Source organism: Cibotium barometz, chromosome 2 (assembly GCF_041138505.1).
Source record: "Cibotium barometz isolate CiBa-2024 chromosome 2, ASM4113850v1, whole genome shotgun sequence".
Classification (NCBI taxonomy): domain Eukaryota; kingdom Viridiplantae; phylum Streptophyta; class Polypodiopsida; order Cyatheales; family Cibotiaceae; genus Cibotium; species Cibotium barometz.
Window position 1 is genome coordinate 17,272,134 of NC_141047.1, and position 19,613 is coordinate 17,291,746.

A 19,613-nucleotide genomic window follows, 5' to 3' on the forward strand; every position below is an offset into this window, starting at 1 on the left:
TCGCGCATACCATACTCTAAGGTGGCCCTCGAGTGCTAGCTGCAGGTATCTGTGGGGATCCATGTGACTGATGCGATGTAAGTATGTGACTGTTTGGAAGAGTGCATCCACTACCATCGGGGTTGCAACAAACTCTGCCCGGATAATCTGGTGTGGGACTGATGGTTTTCCATGGATCATATGGGAGAACATCATGACCTCGGGCCTCTCGACTTGCTGCCAATCCTCATCAGTTAAATCCAGCCCCTAGAAGGCTGCTCCATACATCAAGGCTGGTGTGACGAGGGTGTCAAAAAGCCAACCCTTTGTCGTGGGCTCTTGGAAATGTGCACAGAAGCATTGCCGCTCAAGTAAGCTCAAGGCTGCATATCCCCTCGTCACTCTGGCATGTGCTGCGGGAAGCATGGTGAAGCGTGGGCCACTGAAAGTGACACCAAGGTAGGCATAGGATGAGACAATCTCCACAGGATCCCCTCTGTATGTGAAGCTCAATCTGGATGTTGAGGGAGAGAGAGAGAGAGATTAACATTTACTAAAGACCCAAAGGACCATCCATGTGTAAAGTGATCATGAATATAAACATGGAAACATAGAAAAGCCACAAAAAAAGGGCTCTAGCACACACAGAATAATGAGGCTAGTGAAGCCAGTGGGGATCATTATGTGTGATCCTCCTTAAGGACATCATACAAGAAGACAATATCCACTACCTGGGAGGTGCTGTTTTGTAGCGCTGAAGTGTATCCTGGATCTGGAGTTGACGAGAGGATAGGGGGGATGTCGGGTGCCAGGGGTGTCCGGATCTTTGAAGGGCTGTGCAGGATACCTCGTGGCTTCACGTGTACGATGGGCCAGTGGATCTTGATGATAAGCTCGGGTTTCTCGTCCCAAGTTTTTCTGTCCCCTCTGATGTTGTGTGGGCTGAGTATCTGCTGTCACCTGGGAGGTTCCAACAAAATCTGTGATGGATATCTGTGCAGTTTTTGGTGTCCCGCCTCTTGGCTTGCTGCCTTAGTAGTTTATCTCTGTGATGGCTCAGCTTTAGTGAGTATAGTGTCACACATCAGTATCATCTGTGATGGCTCAGCTTTAGTAAGTATACTCTCACACATCTGTATCATCTGTGACAAATGCCCCCTCCCTGAAGAGACAGTGGAAGGGGTCCCGTATCTTGTAGTGCATCTAATCATGTAGTGTGACCAATGGCAATCCTCATGGCATGGGCCATGTATCTGTGGAGATAATTGGGTCTCTCAATGAATCCATCCCAGTGACCCTAAGGAAACGCTCTCTATAGAACTGAAGCATCAGGGAGAACATGGTTGGGGATATCCATGTTAGGTCTCTGTGCGTGTGTGTGAGAGAGAGAGAGAGAAAGAAAGAAAGATATATTAAGCGTCTACTAAAGACCCAATGGGCCTATGAGACCAAAGTGGTACAATAATGTCCATGGCATATCTCATCATGGAATGGAAAATAAAACAGAACGAAAACATAAATATAGCTATCTCACTGGGGTGAGAGAGAGAGAGAGAAAGAAAGATATATTAAGCGTCTACTAAAGACCCAATGGGCCTGTGAGACCAAAGTGATACAATAATGTCCATGGCATATCTCATCATGGAATGGAAAATAAAACAGAAAGAAAACATAAATATAGCTATCTCACTGGGGTGATACAAAACTGTCCATGGAAACTCATCATGGAATACTAAGAACATAAAAACATGGGAGCAACATCAGCTCCAAGTAGATGGTATACCACTCTCCAAAGCGTCGGGGAGAACATGGTTGGGGATATCCATGTTAGGTCTGTGTGTGTGTGTGTGTGTGAGAGAGAGAGAGAGAGAGAGAGAGAGAGAGAGAGAGAGCTGATCTGTCAAATTTTTGCAGGAACTTGTTGTAATACGGAAGATTCACCCATCTTTACCATCCTTTAAGGCCGAGTTTACTGCTTCTGTTCCGTTGACTCGAATAAGAGACATTGCTCACCGCAATGACATTCCTCATGATTTGAAGGTCCGTAATGCAAGCCCGATCGCATGCTTTCTATCACTCTTTCACTTGTATGCATAGATTTAAGGCTCTTTGGATGACTGAAACGTGTTGCCTGGTGATTTTCAGCAAGAAATTAAGCATACCATACAAAATAAGCTGCATCGAAATGCAGGACCTGAAGATCTTGTTGCAACTGAGCTACTATTAGGGAGAGTGACAAGAAAACCTGGGGAATATAGTGCAGCTTTTGTGGAGCAGCTCAAGATTTTCTATAGTGAGCTGAAAGACTTTTTTAATGCTGGCAGGTAATCATGACTCAAAATGCTGATGTGAATTACATGGTGGTATTCTCTTTTTTGTGCTGCCCCTTTTCGCTACTCAAGCTTCTTGTTTCAGCTTGGATTCTTTTTTCCCATTTCCCCGATTTTTCCCATTTAAGTACCACACAGCATGTTGTACTTTATTTGAATCCTTGCTGCTTGTATTTAGCGCCAGTTCAGATGAGGAAATAGATAAGGAGTGGGCTAAAAGAGATGGAGGCCTGTCGTGAGCAAGTGTTGGAAAGATTGCAAAAGAATCCAAGAAGACAAGCCAAAGTGGGGTGGGTGGAGCGAAATAGGGCTGTGAAGAATTATAGTTATCGTCTCGTATGTAAACTACTGCACAACAATCTGTCAACCAGCTTAAGCTATAAATGTGGTGGGAAGATAAGGGAAATTCCCAAGAGGATGCAAAAGCTCTTGCAACAAAAATTGGAGCCACTGATGTACCCATTACCGGAGCATGGTGAGTAGGCAGAGATGAAACCAGGGCGAAGATATTGATCATCAGGTTTGGTGACTTGGAGAAGAAGAAGGCCTTCCTCTCCAAAAGGATGGCCCTTAAGGGGGAAAATATTTATTTGGATGAGGACCTTACACCGGCACAGATAGCACACCGGAAGGAACACATGCCACGTGTGCTTGAGGCAAGGAAAGAGGGGAAATGGGCGGTATACAGAGATGGCTGAGTCATCATTACGGAGAGGAGGCCCGCTTGATGGTGCGCGGCCTATGAGACCTTGCGATTCACGGTGTGGAATTGCAACGGAGCCCTTAGAACAGATGCAGGATACTTTGAGGATACTTTCAGACACAGTGATATTGCTATGTATACGGAGACCCATCAGTGCACAAACAAGAGGCTTCCTGACGTACGGGGTTATAGATGGGAATCAGTTTTCCACCCTCAGCCACACACAGTGGGAGGTACCAGAGGATCTGGAGGAGTGGCAATACTTTACAGGGAGGAGCTTCATGACAAAATACATGTGGTACATAGAGATGCAAATGCGAGGTACATGTGGGTCTGAATATGTAGAGAGGGTCTCCGCAAGCTATATGTGGCGGTATGCTACTTTCCCCTAGCCCACTCCAGGTTTGCACCATCAGGAGAGTCGCCCTATATACCACCATATGATGATATCATGAGGTTTGCCAGCATGGGAGACATATTACTATTGGGAGACTTTAATGCACATACAGGCATAGAGCAGACAGAGCTATGTGATACTCAAGAGGCTATGTACCGGGAGATCACCGCAGAGGATGTAGGGTTGCAGAGATCAGCATAGGATGAGGGGGAGATTACAGATTATGGCAGGCATTTTCTCACACTCGGGAGTGCACATGGGTTGGTCATATACAATGGCTTATCGAGATGGCAAGGATCAGATGCTCTCACACACTGGAACTCTGAAGGGGGAGCGAGCACAGTGGACTACTTGATGGGATCTCCTTCATTGATACCTGATGTGCGGGGTTTCACGATTTCCAGTAGGCCCATTGGCATAGCAGCCGATCATGCATACCTGAGTTTCACACTAGTAGGTAGATCCCCGAGAGATGGGCCAGCCACTCATCTACCTAGGTACCCAAGATATCAGTTTACACGTGAGACAGTTGGGGTTTACCGAGATGCAGTATCTCATGGCTTGTTCGCTTTAGACCCGCATAGCCCTCTGGACGAGATCACGAGAGGATTGGCAAGTGTGCTTTGCATCCACCTCATATGTGTTTCCCTGCACTTTGATCCCTTCCACCCACCCCCGCAGCACTGCCCCACAGAACAGTTGGTATGATGATGAGTGTCGTGAGACACGAGCACAGCTACAGCGTGAGATTGCCATTGGGTCTCACACGCATAGACAGGCCAGGATGATCTTTCGATGCCTTGTGCGGAGGAAGAAACGAGCCTATCTGGCTAAGCTAGAGGAGGAGATCCACCAACTCTTCCTAGGGAAGGACAGCAAGAGGGCATGGAAGATGTTTCAGGAGAGACAGCCTGGTACTCCGATTACTGCACCTGAGGCATGGCATACTTATGCTAGAGAGCTATATGATGCACCAAGACAGCCCCCCACCCCCCCTCCACTGGGAGCTAGACCGGCTAGCATCACCTTTTTTACTATGCGGATGGTGCTAGCTGCGATAGACAGGTTACAGAATGGAAAGGCAGAGGATCATGATGGGCTAGTTGGAGAGCACTTCTCATATGCACGAGACACTTTGGCTCCGCTCATCGTACATGTGTTAAATCGTGCCATTTGTGAGGGTTTCCCGACAAGCTGGACACAGCATATCATTGTACCACTCTTTAAGAGTGGGGACCCTACAGGACAATCATGATTGGTCATTACTTGGCCAAACTATATGGCTCTATATTGGAATCGGAGCTAAGCCGTGGGCAGAGAGGCATGGTCATCGAGCACATGGACAGGCTGGCTTCAGGAGAGGATTTACTACCTTGGATCACATACTGACACTTCGGGCACTTATTGAAGAGGGCAAGGCACAGAAGAGAAGGATATAATGGTGCTTTGTGGACTTCCGCAAAGCCTTCGATACCGTACCACGTGCTAGGCTTATGCACAGATTGCATGACATTGAGGTACCCGAGGATATGCAGTGGGGGATATATGCTTTGTATGAGTTTGTGAACAGGCACAGTCCGAGCTCCATGCGGACTATCTGATAGGGTGACCAGCACGATAAGGGTGAAGCAGGGATACCCGCTATCGCCCACCCTCTTTGGACTGTACATTGATGCGGTCTCTGATTATGTAGACAGATTGGGAGGCCTAGGGGCATGCCTGGCAGGGGTGTTGATACCCATCTTGTTATATACTGATGATATTGTTCTAATCTCAGACTCTCCGAAGGGATTACAGAGACACTTGGATGCATTACAGGCTTTCTGTGTGGATAGAGATCTGACAGTGAACCTTGGGAAAACCAAGGTTATGGTGTTTAACACCACATAGGCATGGGTGACAAGATCAGAGCCTCAGTTCACTTTCCGAGGGGAGCCGGTAGAGTATGTCAGGTCATATGTCTACTTGGGAGTTACTTTCATAGGACCACGTTTCTCCCTGAAGGAGGTAGCAGCAGCTAGATTAGCTCGAGGGCATGCAGCCTTGGGGGCACTTGAGAGACAGTGTGCACACATAGAGTTTCAGGAGCCACGCACCAAATTGTGGCTATTTAATATGCTTGTCACACCAACCCTCCTGTACGGAGCTCCAATTTTGGGGCCCAGTATACATCACAGATCTCAAAGAGGGACAGATGAGGGATGGAGGCAAATGGAGAGACCACTGATTATGATGATTGCCCTGAAAAGATGTAGGGGGGAAGAGAGCTTGAGCTCTTGCAAGCACACACACACACTCACAAAACCCTAATAGAGAACACACAAGGTGAGAGGCTGAAAATCTTCTTCTTCTCTACTCAACACACCATATACAAGATAAGAGTACTCACAATATGAAAGGTACTCAACCAATACATACATGGGTTCTCTATAGTGTGAACCCGACTAAATGAGCTGGCGCTATAACTATGCCAGTCTCTAGAATGGCTGTCACACAGCCTGTCATCCCACTGGCCGCATATCTCCCATGATCTCACCAACCATGCCAGTGGTGTAAGTGTGGGGCCTATCCCCTAGGCGGGTCATCAGTGGCCACCGCCTCACTAGACGAGCTCGATATCTCAACACTCCCCCTCGAGCTCAACTCCATCTCATGTACACCAAGCGAAGCCCTGAATCTCCGGAGCTTCTCTGTACCCAATGCTTTGGTGAAGATGTCAGCTACCTGATCCTCTGTGCTAACATAAACAAGGTCAAGGTCTCCTGCTAAGACCTTCTCTCTGACGAAGTGGTAGTGGACCTCTATGTGCTTCGTACGAGCATGAAAGACTGGGTTCCTGGCCAACTGTATACTGCTAATGTTGTCACAGAAAATGACAACTTGTCTATCCATTGATAGACTCAAATCTGCAAGTAGCTTTCTCAACCAAGCTACCTCACATGCTGCCATAGCAGCTCCTCTGTACTCGGCCTCTGTACTGGATAGAGCAACCGTAGGCTGCTTCTTGCTGCTCCAAGTCACAGCAGCACTCCCCAAAGAAAACATGAAGCCACTGGTAGATCTTCTGTCTGAGATACTACCAGCCCAATCAGCATCTGTGTACCCATGTACACATATCTCTGTCCCAGTCTCATAGAATAGTCCACAATGCAAAGTAGACTTCACATACCTCAGTATGCGTCTCACTGCACATCCAAATGCGGTTTCCGTGGAACCTGTATAAACTGACTCACCAACCCAACAGCATAGCTCAAATCTGGTCTGGTGATCGTCATGTAGATCAAACTTCCTACTATGCGCCTATACATAGTAGGATCCTCCAAGATCTCTCCTGAATCTGCACTCAACTTGCCATTCTGATCCAATGGCACAGAAATAGGCTTACAGCCTGTCATACCATACTTGGACAACATGTCCAAGCCATACTGTCTCTGCAGTAATCCAATACCATGCGGTGAGCTAATCACCTCAATGCCCAAGAAATATCTGAGCTCCCCCAGATCCTTCATCTCAAACTTCTGTCTAAGCAAGATCTTTACATCAAAGATCTCTGCATCATGGTCCCCCGTAATGATCAAGTCATCTACATAGATGACAACAAGCACAACTCCTCTATCACCATGTCTCACATACAATGAGAAATCTGCATTGGCTACATGAAAGCCAATAGTGACAAGATATTCAGAAATCTTGTCAGACCATGCTCTTGGTGCGTGTTTTAAGCCATACAAGGCTTTCTTCAACCTGCAAACATGCTCGGGGTGACGCACATCCTCATAACCAGGTGGCTGCAACATATACACCTCTTCTTGCAAATCCCCATGCAAGAATTCATTCTTTACATCCATCTGATGTAAAGACCATTGCTTTGACGCAGCCACTGCTATCACAACTCTCACCGTTGCCATCTTGGCAACTGGGCTGAAAGTTTCCTCATAATCAATCCCATATGTCTGCGCATATCCTTTGGCTACCAATCTAGCCTTGTACCTGTTTATGCTTCCATCACTGTTATGTTTAACTTTGTACACCCACTTGCATCCAATGGCTTTCTTGCCTTCAGGCAATTGCACTAAATTCCAAGTCTCATTTCCATATAGTGCATCCATCTCCTCATCCATAGCTTTCTCCCAACACACATTTCCAACAGCCTCATCAATGCATGTGGGCTCAACAACCTGCACAACCTTTGCCATATATGCATAGTGATGTGCCACATAACCATCATAGGTAAATCTCTGCACAGGATTTTTCACTCTCCCAGATCTTCGTAGCTTTTCATTCATGGCTTCCATAGCCTTCTTTACACCAGGTGTTCTCATAGCTGGGATCCCAAGCTCCTCATCAAGGCTCATATCTGAGCCACTAGACTCTCCATCAACATGAGAATGCCCTGTAGAAATGTCAGGCATACCAAGGGGCTCAACCACTTTCTCTTTTCCTTTACGTGATGTAGTAATCACATTTGCAGGACTGGTATTATGACGCAGCCTGCCACTCCATGGTCTATCAACAGACCCACTAGATGAGGACTCTCCTGGTCCACTCAAAGACTGTGATTGCTGACCTGCATTCTGTGCAACCACACTTTCACTCACATCAGCCCCAACAACTTCTTTTTCAACAACATACCAGCTGCTCATCTCATCAAAAACAACATCCCTGCTTACCCTTAACTCACGTGTAGTAGGGTTATAACACCTGTATCCCTTTTGCTCAAGGGAGTATCCAATAACCACACATTTTTCAGCTTTCGGATCCAGCTTAGTTCTCAGCTCATCTGGCACATGCACATATGCAATGCATCCAAAGACTTTCAGATGAGACAAATCTGGTTTTCTGCCAGTAAACCTCTCCTCTGGAGTTACATCATGTATGGCTGCAGTTGGAGTCCTGTTCATGATGTATACTGCTGTAGAAACAGCCTCAGCCCAATAGCAATGCGGCATATTCTTCTCTTCCATCAATGCTCGCGCAATCTCAGCAATGTGCCTGTTTTTCCGCTCAGCAACTCCATTTTGCTGCGGAGTGTATCTGCATGTAAACTGTCTCCGAATACCATTCTTCTTCAAAAATTCAGAGAACTCATTGGAGAAGTACTCTCCCCCTCCATCTGACCTTAGGCACTTTACATATTTCCCTGTTTGCTTTTCAACCAAAACTCTGAAATTCTGAAAGTGAGTGAACACCTCACTCTTCTCCTTCATGAAATATACCCACACTTTTCTTGTGTGGTCATCTATGAAAGTCACATAATACCTGCAGCCTCCCATAGATATGGTCTTCGTAGGACCCCATACATCCGAATGCACAACATCTAGTGCATTTCTGCTCACATATCTGTTACGTGAAAACACATGCTTTGTTTGCTTCCCAAATTGGCATGCTTCACATATTTTCTGCATACCTTCCACTTTAAATTTTGGCAGCCCTGTCACAATTCCGTTTGTCTGCATAGACTTCAATCTCTGCACATTTACATGTCCAATCCTTTTACTCCCCCTGCCTCTGAATTTGCCTCTTCCACCTGCGTGTTATTGTTGTTGTTGTTGATTCTGGGACTGTTGTTGTTGCTGCTGCTGCTGCTGCTGACCATAATTCTGATTACCTGTTCGGCCACCTCCTTGACCGCGTCCACGGCCTCCTCTACCTCGTCCTCTTCCTGAACTCGTGTAGAAGGCCTGTTGCTCTGAATAGTTTTTGCTTTGTGAAGACTGTTGGTCTTCACCCAAGCTCTTCTCTTCGATAATCAGCATAGACACCAAATCTGTAAAGTTGGGAATGTTTTCCCGAGTCTGAATGGACGTCTTGAACGCCTTGTATTGTGGCCCGAGACCACGTAGACAGACTTCCATCTTATCATCATCATCTACTGACACACCAATAGATGCAAGGGATTCCACAATACCCTTTATCTTCAGCGCATAGTCATTCACAGACATGCTCTTTTTCTCCACAGTATGAAGTTCATTCTTCAACTGTATCTTACGTGCCTTGGTATTTGTTTCATAGAGCTTTACCAAGGTGTCCCACGCCTCCTTGGGGGACTTGGCATCCTGAATGTGCCCAATCATGGTGTATACTAATGGAGAGCCAATACATAACCTTCCTGGCTCCTTGGTTCCAGTCTTTAAACTCTTTCACATCTGCAGCAGTCGGATTTATATCCGGTATCTCCGGTGTCTCTTCATGCTCACCTTCTATGTAGTCCCAATAGCCTTTTCCCATCAAGAAATTTGTCAACCTGAACCTCCAAGCATGGAAGTTATTCTTATCCAGCTTCTCAGCCACAATTTGAGTTATGCCATTATTAGACATCTTGCCAAACACACAATTTTACCAGAAACTGCACTCTGGTTTTTTTGCACAAACTGCTGTATTTTCTGCACAGCGATACTGTAGTACTCTCAAATGTCACAACCAGTGACTTCAATGTGCATACATACACCCAATGACAACTGTAGACCTCTTTGCAGCACCCACAGTGTCTGCACAGCCAATCTGTCTTCCTGCAGTTCTTAAAACAGAGTTCTGCAGAGAATCGATGACTTACCCGCAGTGCTCGAAATCGCCTGCTTTCTGAAAAACGGAGGTCCAGACGCGCCCGAAACGCGTTTTCGGCCCGAAAAATTCAGTCCGATAGGACTATATAGTTGCCCTATAGCTTTACTCCCGCGAAGAAAGCTCCTCAATCAGAGACCGTTTGCCGGTGCCTCCCGCAGAGCTCCCGACAAGGGTGTAGTCACCAACACAATAGGGAAGAGTAGTTGCAGCTCTTACCCTCGTACCGCTTCCTGTGCTTCTCTTGCTTGCAGCTCAGCCCTTAGCACGAACCAGGCTCTGATACCATGAAAAGATGCAGGGGGGAAGAGAGCTTGAGCTCTTGCAAGCACACACACACACTCACAAAACCCTAACAGAGAACACACAAGGTGAGAGGCTGAAAATCTTCTTCTTCTCTACTCAACACTCAACACACCATATACAAGATAAGAGTACTCACAATATGAAAGGTACTCAACCAATACATACACGGGTTCTCTATAGTGTGAACCCGACTAAATGAGCTGGCGCTATAACTATGCCAGTCTCTAGAATGGCTGTCACACAGCCTGTCATCCCACTGGCCGCATATCTCCCATGATCTCACCAACCATGCCAGTGGTGTAAGTGTGGGGCCTATCCCCCAGGCGGGTCATCAGGGCTCGATATCTCAACATGCCCGCATGATTCGGAGCAAATCATTAGTACCACATGAGATTGTTCGGGCTGAGCTGGGTGCCCCACCAGTAGTAGCCGAGGCCCTATTCCAGGTAGTTACCTTTTTACAGCGGCTATGGGAGCTCCCTCAGTAGAGGTACTCCCGATTGGCATTGACCTCATCCATACAGTTGGCAGAGGATGGAGATACTCATTGCTGGTACGCTCAGATGAGATCATGGTTTGACCTGCATGGTTTGCGGATAGAGGCACTACCACCCTTTTAGTACAGTCTGGATTGTCCATTTTTGGATCTCAACCACTCAGAGTAAAACCGCGTGATCAGGATGGATATCATCAAAGTGGACACAGAGAGGGCATGGACTAGCCCCCTTGAGTCCTTAGGCACGAAAATGGCTCATTACAAGAGCCATTTTCTACACCTCTCACCGGATGATTTTATCACCCGCCCGGCGTACATGGATGTACACCTATCACATGGGATACGTTGTGCCATTGGACAGATCTGGACCTCATCACACCAGCTGCTGCAGATTGAGACAGGGCGATATGTGCATTAGATCTTGGATGACCGCATTTGTCAGCTATGCTACCAGGAGGTAGAGACAAAGGAACACTACATTTGCCGATGTACAGTCTATTATGACATCCAAGGAAGATATCACTGCCTCTTCCGAGAGGGTTTTGGGCCGTTACGCAGGGTCATGGAGTTTGAGGATCAAAGATGCCTAGGATTGTTTCTACTTGAGCTCAGGAGACACAAAGAGACCCTCTTGGCAGACAGGAGGCCGAGCCATGATGTACCTAGACAGAGGACCTTGACAGATTTCTTCGACACCAGCACCAGCACCAGCACCAGCAACCCATCCCACACACCTCCTGATACCTCCTCCATTGGGCCATCAGGGCACCGACCACGCTCCCAGGGAGTCACAAGTGATAGAGCAGTTATCTTATGTCGTGCTTGTCGGCCACGCCCACCAGGATCCCGACCACGACATCCTCACCATCGCCAGATCAGAGCCATTATTGCTCGGCATCGAAGGCGCCTACCTCGCTTCTACGACCTCTCCATTCTAGATAGCCCCATGGCGGAGATACTTGATCTAAGGAGAGGCCAACACTTCAACTGATCAGCATACATGGATCTACTTGATATACATTTTTCAGTATTTTTCAGTATTTTCTACTCAGTATCATCTCGGAGTCTTATAGTTCTGTTCTTATAACTGTAGGACAATCAGTTTATTGTACTTTTTAGTCTCATTTAGTTGTTCTCTTTGATGAGACACCAACTTCAGGTGTACTCTCAGTTTTGGTCTCATAGGCCATTATGGCCTTTTAGAGACGTTAATATATCATTTCATTTCTCTCTTTGTGTGAGCATCCTAAGAGAAAGGTGCATGAAAAGGAAAACTAATGCAACCCTAATATCCCTCTACCTTGAACAGTAGCACTTCTATTTAGTGGCACCACTTTTCAAGAGTGGAAGAGAGAGAAGGACCTAACCCTAATGACCTATCAAGCCGAGCCTAGCCATCCCGGCTCTGTTACCATGTTGAGAAACATGTATTGAGAGCTAGGCTAAGCTATGGTGGATCAAATAAAATGCTACACATGATTACTTGACCAAATGGTAAGACCAAAGGAGATAGACAAATATGAACCAAATAGACTTACATGCTCTGATACCACTATCAAAACCCCAAGGTCTCCTCGTAGAGCAATCTTGAAACAAGACCTGAAACTTGCAAAACAAAGCAATAAACCGTGAAGGGGGTGCAGGCCTGACTCACTACCCAACCATGACAACCGTGGGCAAAGCCCACAAGACCTGGCTCTCCACACCGAGCCACGAGCTGAACTAACTAGCTAGATGTACCGACCAATCTCTACTCCATTACGTCGCATACCACCACGGAGCTACCCTCGTGGGCCTCATGACTGCTGCCGGCCTCGGCTGCATGAAGCAAGTGCCTAGATCCAAGCTCCTGACCACAAAGCTGTCACGTAGCCTCACAAGACTCTGACTAACTGACTGATCCGGGCCACCCTTTTATAGGCTCTTGGCCGGCGGTCACCGGGCGTCCGCACATGGGCGCCCGCCGGTTAGTCCATCCCAAGCCCAGCTCGCCAATCTGCCTGCCTAGCTCCAAGCTACCCCAAGCCTCGAAGCAAGTCTTGTGTGCGTGCTGCACACGGTAGATACACTCTGTGCACTTGACATAACCATTGTCAAAACCCCAAGGTCTCCTCGTAGAGCAATCCTGAAACAAGACCCGAAACTTGCAAAACAAAGCCATAAATTGTGAAGGGGGTGCAGGCCTGACTCACCACCCAACCATGACAGCCGTGGGCAAAGCCCACAGCCACAAGCTGAACTAACTAGGTAGACACACCGACCAGTCTCTACTCCATGACGTCCCATACCGCCACGGAGCTACCCTCGCGGGCCACGAGACTACTACCCGCCTCAGCTGCATGAAGTAGGTGCACGTCTGCACTAGATCCAGGCTCCTGACCACAGAGCTCTCGCATAGCCTCGCGAGACTTTGACTTACTCACTGACTTGGGCCACCCTTTTATAGGCTCTTGGCTGGTCACCGGGCGCCTGCCCATCAGTCCATCCCTAGCCCAGCTCGCCAATCTACCTGTCTAGCTCCAAGCCACCCCAAGCCTCGAAGCTAGTCTTGTGTTCGTGCTGCACACGGTAGATACACTCCCTTGGTATTAATATATGCTCCCACACACACACACACACACACACACACACACACACACGTAAGAGCATACATTTATACAAAGGTCTGTGTACTGAGTTTCTGTCAGAGCTCCAAAGATACAAGGCAGACTCAACCATAATGAAGCCTAGCACTAAGGATCATAACAAATAGAAAGAATTATTACAACAAAAAGGTAGTTGATAGGACATATGCAAAACTAAAGATAGAAAGAATTAACACAATACAACTGGGTGCAACTTGGACGAAAACTTCACAATGTGAAATTTGCATGTCTGCTAATACAACATAAAGATATACCTAGATGAATCCAAAAAACCTATTGTGTATGAGTGTGTGAGTCCGAACATAAACCATCAGGAGGAGGATATTCGAATGCTGAAAGAGACCCAAATAAAAGAACATGCAATGCTAGAGCCGCCCCACTGCTGATAGGGGAACTCTGAGCAGAAATGGAAGCCCTAAAGGCTACTGTCAAGACCATCCAGTGGAGAAAGGGGAATTGAATATACAGGAGGGTCTAAGGACGGACCTCGATTAGTAGGTTAAGTTGCGTGATAGGGGTCTAAGGACAAACCTGGAGTAGCTAAAGGTTGTGAGTGATAAGTTGTGTGAAGAATTGCAGACCACCAAGAAAGATTGGGTGGAGGTGGTGAAGAAGCACAAACCCCCACAAAGCATCATACACGAGACTCTCAAGGAGGAGAAATGCAAGAGGGATGTGCAAGTGTGGGGGCTTCCCCCAAGGCAGATCCCTTTTGCAGATACATGGAGATATGACACGAGAGCGTGGCCCCTCATCATTAGATACCCCGATGCCACCAAGAGACATGCCTTCTTAGATAGGCGGGTTGCTCTCAATTGCACACAAGTGTACATGGGGGATGATCTCACGGTATCACAAGTGGCACACCGACGTGAGACGATGGTGACAATTCATGAGGCCCGTAGAGTGGGCGAGTGGTGTCACCATTTGGCCACCCAAATGGTCCACCCTTGCTTTCTCACTATGTGAATGCATTGGACTAGCATCCATGGCTGTTGATTTATGCTTATGCATGGGATTGACGCCTGTCATGTGATACTATGGACATGATATTCCATTCGGTCTTATGTGTTCATGCCCGGAATGTCATGTTTGGGATTAGATGTTCCGTTGGCACTTGTGCCTATGTGTACATGTCCAAAATATATGGTGGACTTGGCTTTCCGCTCGGACTTGTGCCTGTGTGTACATGCCCAAAACACCTCAAGGATTGGCTTTTCGCTGGGATTTGTGCATGTGTGTACATGCCCAAAATTGCCTAAAGGATTGGCTTTCTTTTAGGTCTGGGTACCTCGTGTACTTACCCGGAAACGTCCCTTGGGTATAGTCTCATGAATGAGGATTGTCCATACCAATGTTGCATTGCATAACATCATTACATAGCATCTTTATGTGCTTTCCTACAAATTGAATTCGCATGTTGTTTTCATGCTTGCTTGACCAATGTGTAGTTCCGGGTAAGGGAACATCCTGCGTGTGAACCATGCGTGTGAAAATATCTACTGACATGGCTATGTTGCACGTGGACACGTGGTAAGTATTGGTTAAATTGTGTTAACTTATCTCTTAAGACCTAGTGTTAATTTATGAGTGAGTGTATTCACACTTTAATAAGTGTTGGGCAACCAAAACTCACTTATAAATTATGACCAGCCCTCTAAACAAACTCACTAAAGTCCTGAGGCGGTCACAACTCAATGTTCAAGTGCCCAAGCCTTAGCCCTTTGTCCAAAGAAAGTATCCAGCCACATGTCACCTCCACCTTGGACCCCTTTGCACTTACCTTTTACAGGTGGACACACCTCTCCCTTTCTCTCCTCCCTTCTCACAAATGGGCGCCAACTTCAAGAGGACTCTATGGCTGTATTTTCGCACTCCAACTCTCCCAACATCCAAGCTTGCTAGAGTATTTCTTAGGCATCCACGATTGTGTCCGGGTCATATTCTTCCTCCTACACACTCCTAATGCCTCAAATTCAGTAAAACAATCCATTTGTTTGCTGCAATTTCTGATTTTTTGGCTGAAAACCCTAATTTCAGCCATCCTGTTTTAAGTGGAACCATAGGGGAAGCTTTCCCAAGGTTCCTTGCACTTGCTTGAAGACTTTTGTCATGAAGGATCAACAAATGGAAGATTTTAACCTTCTAGACGCTTCCATCGCAAAGACTTTCACTGTCATCGACTCTACTTGCAATTGGTGAGCTCACATGACCAATCATGGCAACAAGTAGCAAGAGGAAAGGGTAGGACTCCGTATTCACATAACCCTCTGTAGTGTTCTCTTGTTCTTCGTGCTCTCCTGAAGATTGTTTCTACCATGTTTGGGTGGAACAAAAGAGAACAGATGGAAGGGAACTATAGGTAGGAACTGTAGGTAGGAACTGTGAGGACCTTCTAGAGAGAAAGAGAAATGAAATGATATATTAACGTCTTCAAAAGGCCAAAATGACCTATGAGACCAAAAAGGTTACAACAATTGGTGGATCTGATACAATGTCTGTGTAAGAAAAGCTAAAAAACAACTAACTGAAACTGAAATAACTGTGAGGAAAAGTACGGTACTAGGAGCTCCTAATGGATAACATCTGGGAGGAAAACTCTAGCAACAAAGGTAAGCATCATACACATCACTATCCAAAGATGTCTCTCATCGGTCGATGGCGGATGTCCTCATCTCCATGGTGAGTACTCTGACTGGACCTCTCCCATGCCGTGCTAGTATGGTCCTGATCCTCTGTTGTAGTCTCCGCCGGTGTCGAGATGGGCCTCTCATCTTGGGGCGCCTGGACCGCCCCAGCTCTATAGCCCGATCAATCAGTGTACCTCTAGTGCGGCTATACTCTGGGGCTAGCTGCAATGCCTGCTGGCCTGACTGCTCAATCTCTGGTCGAAAGAAGTCTGTAATCTGCCTCTGTAGGTGTGTCTCCCTCTCTGATCCCGTCCCTCTCAAGAGACCCTCTCTATGTCTACGAAGCTCCAGCAAGTATAATCCGAGGCATCTCTGATCCTGGTATCTCATGACTCTAGAAAGTGGTCCGAAACCCTCTCTAAACAGGCAGTGAAAACGGCCTCGTATCTCATAATATACTGGACAGTGACATATGTAATGTAACTCTGTCTCTGGCTCCATCTGGCATAGCTGACAAATCCTGGCCTCAGCTGGTACTCCTCTGAATCTGCCAGTCTCAATCTCTAGCTGGTGTGAGGATGTGCGCATCTGACCAATAACACACCGTACCCCATGAGAAAGATGAGTATCCATGTAGCTGGGTCTAATCACAAACCCATCCTGCGTGAGCTGGAGAAGATGATCCCTATAGAAAGCCATCTTCGTACCAAGCTCCTGTGTCGGCTGTATCCATGTCCTCCTAGTGTCCAGCTGAATCAAGTCCTGCCTGATAAGTCTGGTAATCTCTGCCCGTGTGAGAGAGAGGGAGGGTGCATCCAGGGAGTACTGAAATGGAGGTAGCCTTTCCATACTAAAGCCATGCAACTGGAACCAAGCTGTCATCTGTGCATACCAACATGATCCGTCTCCCTGTGATGCCAACTGTCGTGAAGACTCCAGGGCTAAGCGAGCATATCTGTCTCTAGGGAGAGCCCAAGTGCTATGTATAAAGGAGACTGATCGAGTGAGTGCCTCTACCACCAATGGGGGGGCAGCCATCTCTGCACGGATAATATCATGTGGTACAGAGGCCTTGGCCCTAATCATCCGGGAAATCATAGAAACCAAGGGCCTCTCCATATGTCTCCATCCATCAGTGCTACCAACTCGGCTGTGGTGATCCACTGAGGGTCCCCATATCTCCACTCCATACAGCATGGCTGAAGTGACCAAAGTGTCAAAGAGCCAGAGCTTTGTTCGAGGTTCGTGAAACTGAACCTACGAACACATCCTCTCTAGTCTCCCCAATGCTGCATAAGCTCTGGTCAATCTGGTCTCCGCTGCTCTCCTCAAGGAAAATAGTGGGCCACTGAAAACCACACCAAGGTAAGTATATGCATCTGTATACTCCACTGTCTCCCGATGGATGAAAAGACAAGCATCACGAGCAATAGAGAGAGATATATTAAGCCACAAAGTCAAGTACAAGCATATCTTGATTATAAAATTTTGTCCTCTTTATAGGAGAGGCCTCCTTTACAAGGGTGAAGGTATGCTACCACCACATATGCCACATGTCACATCAAGATGCCAAGTGTCCCTATGAGGTGTCACCTACATACATTGATTACATTATCCTTCTAAGGGGTTGTTCCCACATACAAGAGAACCTACACACTAGTGGTTGTTCACACACTGGAACCACTTTATTTAAGTAGCCTAGATACACACATTACAGTGCCAGTTCACACAACCACCTAGCACTGGTTTATTCTCACATTAATTACCATTAATACCTAAAAATCCCCCAGCTAGAAGGCCCAATCTTCCTGGACTAGGTGTTCTTTTTCCCCTCGTTGCTGCTTCTTGTCGTTAGAGGTAGTGGAAGACGATCCTATCTTGCGTTAACTAATTGTTAGTGCTTTTGAACATCATGGCAAGCCATACATGTAGGAATGTATACTCAAGAAGGAAAGCCCCTGGAGAATAGGTTGTCAAAGATGTACACCATGGAACCCATGCAAGTGATGAACACTATGCTGAAAATGTATCTCATGTATTGCAAAGTGATTATGCACGAGGGACAGCCGTCCCGTGGTAAAGAGAAGGTGCCAAACACTAATGAGCTTGATGCCATGCATGATGAGATGGAAAATCTCAAGAGGTAGTTACATGAGAAAGATGTCATTGGAAACTATTGCATTAGAATTGTGTGTCAAACCAAAATCTCAAGAGGTAGCTACATGAGAAAGATGGAAAATCTCAAGAGGTAGCTACATGAGAAAGATGTCATTGGAAACTGTTGCATTAGAATTGTGTGTCAAACCAAAAGAGATGGCACTCTCTTTTCTCATTGATCAAGGTGATGTGGTTTGGACGGAAGAGAGGGTGAGCTCGTGTTCAAAGCCACCTCGTCCAACCCCTCTTGGAGCCACTTCCACAAAGCTGAAATATGCAATCCATCAAGAGAGGGACGAGGTGTCAGTAACCTCTCGCTATGCCTCTACTACTCATGGAACCCCATCTCACAGGCATCCATCTTCGCTTCTGTTGGATCAGAGGACTCCTAGCTGTGGAGGCTATGGAGGTTGTGGCAAGAAGATGTTAGAAGTCATCTCCTGTCTAGTTTTATACACCAGGGCCTTTGTTGTGGGTGTGCCCGCCCTTATGAGGTGTTTTATCATTTTTCCCCACTCTCCGCATTTTTCCCCTATTTTTCCCATTTTTTCTGTGGCTTGGGAGGCAGCCCTGAGTTGGCAGGAGGATCCATTTGCTGGCCGTCTACATCAGGATGTGTGTACTGGAGTTGGCCGACTGTACTTGACCAGTTGTGGACCCTCAGTGCTGGCCGACTGGCTGCATGTTGCTGGCTGACTTGATGCAGTCGTGGAGTGCTTTTTTTTCAGCAGGCCGACTGCTCATCTGGGGGCATATAAATAGGCCCCCAGCCCCCTTGCCACTTGTGTATCATACTCCGGTATCTTCTTGTGTATATAGAGCAGAGTTACACGCCTATCTCTCTCTCTCTCTCTCGTGCTGTATTTTTCTGCATGCGTTTTTTGCTCGTGTTCCCAGATCTGGTCATCATCTTTGCTGCGTATTCTGACATGGTATCAGAGCCTAGGCTCTAAATAGTTCTTGGGATTTGTGTGAGCAAGAGGGGGACTGTTGTGTGGCTGATTGGTGGACTGTTTTGGACTGTTCGGGAAGAGGAGAAGCAAGAGAACGGCGGGCTGATTTGCTGGACAGCCACTTGCAGGTATTAGTTCTTCTTTGTTCCCACCAACCCACCCTTTTCAGAGTACATCCCCACAATGGCAGATCTGTTTGAGATGGCCGAGAGACATGTGAAGATCCCGACACTCCCCACGTTCCCGGTGGACCGTCAGTTGGACGGGAGCAACTACGGCATATGGAAGGTTATGATGGAATCTGTTCTGGAGTCTTATGACCTTGCTGATTTCGTCGTTGTTGGTGTTCCACGTCCGGAAGTAGAGGAAGGGGAGTTACCGTCAACCCGAAAGGACTGGGAGGCTCAGACACAGATGTGGGATTGTGTCAACGCCAGGGTCCGTTCGTTTATTTTC

General features: G+C 47.0%; 1 protein-coding gene across 2 annotated transcripts in view; it reads left to right on the top strand.

Moving 5' to 3' along the window:
* Positions 1–19,613, top strand: part of PWD (chloroplastidic phosphoglucan, water dikinase (ATGWD3)) — a 112,783-nt gene that overhangs the window by 21,192 nt on the left and 71,978 nt on the right. For both annotated transcript variants that reach the window (XM_086814584.1, XM_086814592.1), the window contains exons 5-6: positions 1,894–2,019; positions 2,125–2,303. In XM_086814584.1, the coding sequence (XP_086670710.1) occupies positions 1,894–2,019; positions 2,125–2,303 (305 nt within the window). The remainder of the gene's footprint in view (positions 1–1,893; positions 2,020–2,124; positions 2,304–19,613) is intronic.